General features: G+C 25.5%; 1 protein-coding gene across 1 annotated transcript; it reads left to right on the forward strand.

Annotated features, from left to right (window-relative positions):
* Window positions 1–1,038: 1,038 nt before the first annotated feature.
* On the forward strand, window positions 1,039–1,149 carry Bm193 (Uncharacterized protein; the record flags this gene model as incomplete). The annotated part of the gene is made up of 1 exon (XM_043077574.1): window positions 1,039–1,149. One exon carries the CDS (start codon window positions 1,039–1,041, stop codon window positions 1,147–1,149), a length of 111 nt encoding a protein of 36 aa, XP_042933508.1.
* Between the last annotated feature and the right edge of the window lie 8,031 nt (window positions 1,150–9,180).

Consider the following 9,180-nt stretch of genomic DNA (forward strand, 5'->3'; position numbering starts at 1 on the left):
GGATCTAACTTCATGCCCTTTTAATTTGAAATGTTTATTTAGCATTAAATATTTGTTCTAATATGTTTTTATTTTTCCATGTTGCTGATAATAAGTTATAAGTTCTTCATTTAAAAGAAAAAAAAAAAAAAAAACAGCTTATTAAGAAAAAAGAATCATTGAACTATTTGAATTAAATTACCACTGAAAATTTACAAGTTTATTATTGATATTTAATTTAATACGAAAATCAACAATTATTAGGTAAACAATTACATCAGAGCAAGTTCAAATATAAGAAAATGAAAGAAAATTCTGCATTTCATTAAAATTATGAAAGAAAAATAAGTTTTATTTCAAAAAAAAAAAAACAAGAAAAAAGTTAAGGAAACATAACAATTAATAAAAAAGAAATGAAATTTTCATGTCTAATTATGACAATTACCGAATATTTGATAAATATTTGAACGTCGAAGATTATTTCAATAATTTACATAAAAATTATAATTAAATCTAAGAAACTGATAAGTGATACATTTCTGATTTATATAACGATGATAATGTGTATGATATCATCCGACTGATTATTAATTATTGCAATGATAAAAGTAAATGCAAAGTAAAACAATTTGATTAACAGCTATATGCTAAAGTTAAATAATCATCATTACATATCAAAGTATTTATAATAATTTGGCATCAAAAATTTACATAATTTATCTTATTTTATTACAAAAAATCACTAATTATTATTAAAATAACAATAAAATAATGATTAGAATTCAAAGAAAAAACGAAAAAAAAAAAAAAAAAGGATTATAAATATTTCAAGAATAGCTGAAAAAAAAAATCAATAAAAATTGATAAATAATTGAAAAAAAAAAAAAACTTTGTCTAAAATGGTTGATTGAAGTAGTGATAACAATGATAATTTTATTGATGCAATATAAATAAACAATGTGAGAAATGAGGGCAATAGTTCCCGATGTTAGGGAGAAAATTCGTTGATTCAGCATCAGAGAGACACACTTCCCGAAGATTTACGATTATAACATACGGATGGATATACAGGCAATATTGGCCGCATCATCCAAGGAAGACAATCTCGGGCCACGGGACTTGATTTACGGCTCAAACGAAACAACGCCTCCGTACTTCTCTTTGAATTAATATTTCCAATTGGGAATTTTTGTTGAGCCAACCGGCATTATCGACCAATTTGATTTGTTGCTTACATTTTGTTCACTTTAAATCCTCTTTTTGCTTTAAAATTTTGATTTATCTAAAATTTAGAAACTGCAAGTTACGATATATATATAAATTGATTGGAATAGCTTTTCAAGTTAATATTTTAAATATTTCATCTTGATAAAAAAAAAATTTTTCTTGATAAAATTAAATAAATAATAAATTTTTTTCATTTATTCATATTAACTAAAGGTTTAATGTAAAATTTAAATGAAGAAAAAAAAAAAAAAAGGATTAGTTGAAATGATAATTTAAGGCAATATTAACTGATAATAGAAAAATGCAAAAAATTTTTATTAATAAAACAATTTCTTAAGAACATTAATGATTTATATCTTGCATAAATTGCCTTTGTTCTATTTCATATAAATATTCTTTTCATTTTAAATCGATATATACCACTAATATCTTATTAGCATCAATGTTTATAATTTTTTCTAATTGCTTTAAAATTAACAATAAGCAAAATTCGTCCATTAATTTTTTTTTTTTTTCATGTTAATTAATATATTTGTTTCCAAAATTAGAAATTTGATTAAGAAAATTCAGCTTAAAAAATAGCAGAATTTTTTTTTTTTTTGCTTATTCTTTCTTGAACAAATGCTTCCACAAGCTAAATCTTTTATAAAATTTCCTCCTTTCAGTTGAACTAAATAAAATACAAAAAAAAATGAGAAAGAAAAAAAGGAAAGAAAGGCGGCCTTTTCTATTCCTTTAGATTACCGCCATAAATTTTACACCACCACTACCGCAACACAAGTTGAAATTCTACCGTAATCAAGACTTATCCGTTTTTTTTTCTTCTTGATGACAATTTATTATCAATGTATGCAAATAGATCATTTATGTTACATATTTGTTTATTTATATGGTTATATGACTGTATGACTTTCCCACCTGAATCTGAACTTAAACCTAAACTCAAATCATTTATTCGTAGGTTGACCTTTGACTGTTATAAATTTTTATAACCACCGACTATATTCAATTCATCATTATTCACTATGTCAACTGTCGCATTGTTACGAATTTATTAGAGTAATAATCTGTGATTTTATCAAGCAGCAAAATCTCTTGCAATATTTTAAGTTTTATCTAAAGTATTAAAGTTGTTTTAATTGTTTCGATTGCAGAGAAGCGATAAGAAAATTGATTTAGTAGGCAATTTGTTCAGACAACAAATTTATCAAAATTTTGCAAAGTAAACGCTTAATTAGTTATTTAATAGCAATTTCTAAACTAGTAAATTACCGATATATTAGAATAAATTTGAAATTTATGATTTTTGAAATTTATTTTAAAGAACTACCATTAGGTAGGATTTGTTTTGCAAAAATCAGTTGAATAATACTCATCAAAAAATTATTTACTTAAAAAATTTCAAACTAACTAACAATCTGATTACCATGTCAAAACAAACAATTTTTTTGCTATCAAATATTAAAAGCATATGATTTTTGAATTACTTTTTTCTAAAAATCTGAATTTTCTGTTTTCTTTTTAAAGTTTCAATTTTAAATCAAACAGGTAAATTATTCATTGTTCTATTCATCTTTGCCCATCACAAATTATTTTTATCAAATTAGAATTTTCCATAGCTATGATAATAAAGACTTCAAACATAAAAAGAAGAAATATTTATGCTCTCTGCTGAAGATTGTAGATAATTAGTTCTTTGAAATATCAAAACATTTAATATCAAAATTATTTATTGCTATTTGTTATCAAAAAATGGTAGAAAAACAGGTGAAAAAGCAAAAATCTTCAATAAATGACAAATAATCATTTGCTATTCACAATATTAACAACAATTTCGCTAAATGTGAACAAAAATTTTCCTAAAATAAAAGATCAATTTCATATGATTATGGTATGTTGTACTGTAATGCACTACTGATCAAGGAATACTGTAGCATACAAACACATAATGTTCTTTGTCGAGAATTGTTATTTATCGTTTAACAAAATAATTTTTAATTTTTTATCAGGTAAAGAAGAAAAAGAAAAGAAGAAAAACTTTTCCCTTTTTTGTAGAACTGCAGAAAATCATATATATTCATTTTTTTTAAAAAAAAATATACTATTAAATACAGTCGAAAAAAAGTTTGATTTATTCAAACTTTAGACATATTAGCATATATACTAGCTTTGATTAATGTATTGGAATATACTATTTGGTTAAAATAGTATATTTCAATTTTTTTAAAAATTTTTAAAATAAATCTAAAATGACAATTTTACACGTGCATTAAATTATCTGATAGGCTTCATTTACTAGTATCTACCATATTAGCATAATGTACGATCTTGATTTATTTAAGTTGGCTCTTAATTTTAACTACATAATCCTTAAATTTATATCATTTTTTGTTATTAAATCATTTTAGAATTTCTTAAAGATTAAAATTATTTTTTTTTTTTTTTTGCGATTGTTGTATTCTTTACTAAATAGATATTATTACAAAACAGAAGACACTATAAGATTGTCTGAAATAGTTAATTCATTTATAAGCTATTTACGATAACCTTCGACCTTCACATATCTATCTATTTATTTAGAATTGCTTTTTACAAATTAAATTGACATTTATGTTTGATATTTCTTCTATTTTATGCTTAGATGATAAATACTCAGTCAATTATTCGAATTACTATTATTCACGATCATTTTATTACTGATAATATCATACCTTTGTTCGTTTTATCAGTTATTATCAGAGAAATCATACTATTCATACTATATATATATATATATATATATATATATATATACATAATACGACATAGATCATCTTTAAAATTTCTCGAACTAAGTACGATCATTTTACAGTAGTTATTGTTGAGCAAGAAATATTTTCAATAACCTGGATTGGCAATCTGAATGTAGCAAATTATTTGAAAGATGGAACTAATGCACTCAGCCTAAGATGTCAAGGTCAAAGGACACCATAAGTAATTTAACAATGAATTAACTATTTCAAAAAATCCTACAGTGTTTTCTGTTTTTTAATAATATCTATTTAGCTTGTTCGATTTTTGTTCCTTCAACTTCAATAATTAAAATTATGTTTTTTAAAAACGTGGCATTCCACGTGAATATCAAAAGTTTTATCAGTATACAATGATAATTTGTTTTTTGTTTTGGAATATGTTAATCAGTTTACAGAAATCGCGCTATAACAGTAATGGCATCAAATGATAAAACATTTTGTATGATGCAACTAAATTTAAGGAATCAAATTATTATTAGCAAATGTAAGCTAATTCCAAGAATTCAAATGTATATGCATTTGATATGATTAGCTTTAGATATTGAAGCAATTTTTAATATCATTTCAAAATTATCTCCCAAATCATTCTGAATTGAATTCCTGAAAAAGGAAAAATTTTGCAAGATTTTGAAACTTTAGAAAAAATGTCAAGTCATTCATTTATTTGTTGCATAATCGCTTCTATTCTTGACATTTAATTTTTATTAGTTATCATTTAGAAATAATAAAGTAATAAAGATAACACAGATTAGTACACTGATAATTAGTAATGAGAAAGACTTTAAATATATCTGGCTAATACATTAAAGCAATGATTTTTTAAATGCTAAGTGGAATTAGAAATTTCTTAAAATTTATTTCTTATTTTCAATAACATACCTGAACTTTTGATATTGAATTCGATCGATCACATATTAGAAATCACTTAGAATGCAACAGAATATTCTGAGCATTGATTATTTCATATTTCTGCTAACAATTTATTGACCATTTACTCCAAAGAATACTGTTTAATTTGCAATCAAGTAATATTTTTTAAGAATATTTGATGAGATCTATTTCAATGAGTAAATAAATGCTATAAAATGGTTTTTAAGGACAAAAATGGTTATAAAATTTTTTAAAAACAAGATGATTATAGTATTATTTAAAAAAAAAAAAAAACATATTTTTAGAAAACATAAAGAAATTAAAAAATTTAAACAGTATTATTTCAAAATTAAAAATCCTTTTCTTCTGCGTTAAAAAAATTTGCAGAAAAGTTTCATGGAAGAGTGGTAGTGTATGTTTTAAAAAATTTAAATAATATTTTTATCGAAGGAAACTATCAGTGCGTATAGCTTAACACTTTAATCAGGAAAAATTATTTGATTAAAAACTTAACATTTCGTTAATGGATAAGTAATATCAGTAAATTGTTGATTGAACGAATAAGTGATAGCATCAAATGAATGAACTATTCATTTGTATGATGCGATTTTTGAAATTTTCCGTCAATTCAGCAATGCCTTCTAAAACCCGAGATTAACAGCAAAGAAGAAGAAACTGGTTTTTTAAAAAAGGCAAAAGAAAACGAATGAAAATTAAAAAAAAAAAAAAAAAAAAAAGGAGAGAGAGAGAGACAGAATGCATAAGAGGGAAACGATGAGACGACTGAATGATTGAAATTTTTAGATGAAAGTAAAACAAAAAAGGAAAGAAAAAAAATAAATAAATTACATCTTTGTTCAATCAAACAAATTATTGAATTTCTAAGTAAATTTTTTATGAATTTTCTTTTTTTTTTTCTCTAATAAATATTTGTAATATTTATTTATTTTTCTTTTTAAATTCTTTCTACTTTTCTTTTTTCACAGTATATTTTAGACTAAAATAAAATGCAAATATATGAGGTCAAAAAAAAAAAGGAAAATTTGTTGAGGTAAAGTTGGACAATGATTTTAAGGAGAAAAGGATCTAATTTATTGGGCACATTAACAAGATGAAGTAAGGCAATCATCCGACATTCGCCGATCATTTGTTTCTGTTAACGACGTGAATAAATCAATTCGACGCTATCTAACCAATGTTGCCATTTCTGATAATATCCAAATTTGCCAACCAAAAAATGTGACAACAGGGACGAGCGGTGAAATGTCTTTCACTTTAGTATCATTATGGAATGAATTGTTTTTTCCAAAAATATTTCTCATCCATTCTTTTTTTTTTCCTCTCTCATTTTTATTTTATTCTATTATTTAACTTCTTAAAAGAATTTTTTTTTTTTTTGAAATTTTGATAAAAATATTTTTATTTTATTGCTACAATTTATAAAATTTTTATAGTTAAAATTAGTTTAAAAAAAAAAAAAAAAGCCTTTGAGTAAATGATTAGTTGCATGCAACATGTAACACAATGACTTTTGGGGTAAAATTTACAAATTTCAAAAATTTCACGACTGACTTCTTTTTCTCTTCTTTTTTTCCGTTCTTTTTTTTTTTTTAATCGTCTTAAAAATCTTTAAATTTTTCTTTGATCGGATCTATGCTATGTTCTAATAATAATGCCTAGAGACTTACTCTTTCTTTTTTCTTTTTCATCTTCTATAAGCTTTTCATTCCCACATGAATTGTCTTTCATAGCTAATTTCATTTCAATTTCTTTCTCTTGAAACCTTCCTTTTTTTTTTTCTTCAATTTCTATAACAAGAGTTGTTTTTTTCTTCTAAAAAATTAAATTAACCATTAAATGGAAACAAACTGGGAAAAACAAAATAAGTAAGAAAAGATTGATGAATGAAAATCATCTCTATCTGATCATTTTACTTGCAATATGTCTTCCAATGGCTATGTGTCATAGTTATGAATATCAAATTTTAGGAAAATGATTTATGATACTCAGTAGTTAATCATTTCATTTAATCTAGAGTGTTTTGTATTGAAACATATATTGATTTAATAAGTTAGATTAATCAAACAGTCTTCGAGAATTCTTTTTATTTTTGTATTTTTTTCTTTTTTTTTTTTTGCAAATTTTCTGAGGAACTGTATAAACATTTTGTTTTTATTATTATTTTTCTTTTCTTCAGTTAGTTTTTTCTTTTTTTTTTTGATGAAACACAAAATTTTAATCTTAATCATTTTAATTTCAATCTTTTTCTCGTTCATTCCATTTCATTTATTCCATTTTGTTTAATTATTTTGCATAATCATTTTAATTTCGGTTTTTTCCTCCATTTTTTCATTTTATTTAATTATTTTGCATTGTCAAATTGTTGTCTTTATTTTATCAAATTATTTTTTTTTTTTTTTGTCTTATTATTACGAATACCAATTTATTATATTATGAATCTTTTATTGCGTTCATCTTAATTCGTTTAAATTAAAAAGTTTAATTAGCGATCATTAATTTATTATCTATTAATAAATTAGTATGTATAATCGTTATACCAATTAAAACATTGAAAGATAATATAAAATGCATTAAATTTCATTTTAGGATTCTTCTTTTTTCCTTTTTCTTTTTTTTTACACAAACAAATATTAATCTTTTATGGCGAAAAAAAAAAAATTGTGTTTTTGTAGGAATGATTTAAGGATTTAGATGATAAGTTTTAGAGTATTACGGTAGTGGTTATTGCGAGATTTCCAGTGAGCAGAGAGAGGGGATGAGAAAAAGTGGAAAGGGAAAGAAAGGATTGAAGGAGAAAATGATCTGATATACGGGAAATTTCTATTACTATTAATGTTTGCTTGTGCTACTTGGTTAGTGAGAGTGTTTTGTTGAAAAAGTTTTATTTTGTTCTTTTGTTTATTTGTTTTTTTTTTTCTTTTATTTTTGTTTCAAATTTAAAAAGAGAAAGCTTTTCTTTCTTTCCCTCTCTCTCCGCTTCCTCTCTCTCTCTCTATGATTGTTCGTAATCGCTTAATTTTTCATATATATCATCTAATAAGTAAATTAGGAAGACTCACTTTGTTTTTCAAAGAAGAAAAACAAACAAACAAATTCAATGTTCTATTTGATTGCATTTCGTTTTAAATGTTTCAGAAGTGTAAATGATTTCATTAGCTATTAAAATAGACAATATTAACTTATGTAATGCCAAAAAATTGAAGTATATGAAATGGATTCAACAGGGAAAAAAACATAAAAAGGAGAGAAATTGATTGATGATTTCGCGTTTTCGGTTTTGTGCTAAATGTATGGATGTGTGTATATACATATATGTATATATTGTCCCATCTCGTCCTCTACTCTTTCTACTCTGTTTTTGGGGTGTCTCGATGAAATTTAGTCCTTTTAAGTATATATACGTGGGTGTGTGTGTGTGTATGTATGTATGTGAGTGGGTGGATGGATGGATGAGTGTAGATATGTAAATGTATGTGTGTGGTGTATGTGCGGGGGATGAGATTAGGAATATTGAGGTAGGAGGAATGGTGTATGAAGGAGGGAACGAATGTGGAATCAGTGTTTTGAATGTGGCGCTTTTTTAATTGATGGAAGTTTTAAGAGGATGTAAGTCGGTGAGGGGAACGAAAAGGAAGGAAAAAGACGGAAGGACGAAGGCAACGTATCATCAGTTCTTGGAGAGAAGAGAAGAAGGAAATGTTCGAATGTGGCATTAGTCGGGGGTTTTAGCCCACTCATTGGGTTTTGAAGTAGCCGCCATCAGAAGGATGCCGACAACTTCTGACAGATGACTGAGAGAGAGAGAGAGAAAGGGGTCTCTTCTATCTTACCCTTCGCAATTCCCACTCTTCGATGCTCACAACGCCAATACCCTAATTTCACTTACAAAACTTTACGCTTCTTCTCCAATTCTACTTTCCTCACCTTCTGTCTCGAACGATCAAGGAACTGAGACTAATATGATCCTGAAAGTCAACCATTCCGAAAGATGGTTGGATGACATTAAGGAGCGATCAGGCAATCTTCATCCACTACTGATAGCACTACTAATTGTGATAAAAGCAATTGTGACTGACTTCACTGATTCAATGACTCATTCACTGATCGGTTAATCGACTAACCGATTCAATGACAACTCACTAACCAACCAACCAACTAATTGTTGCAATCTCATTCATTCTGTAAATGAATTCAGCCTTAAATCATATCATATCGATATAGAATTCATAAATGTGATATAACTCTGTCTCTCTCTCACTTCCCTCTCTCTCTCTCTCTCTCTCTCCCTTAT

The sequence above is a fragment of the Brugia malayi genome (assembly GCF_000002995.4).
Source record: "Brugia malayi strain FR3 genome assembly, contig: Bm_v4_Chr1_scaffold_001, whole genome shotgun sequence".
NCBI classification, from domain to species: Eukaryota; Metazoa; Nematoda; class Chromadorea; order Rhabditida; family Onchocercidae; genus Brugia; species Brugia malayi.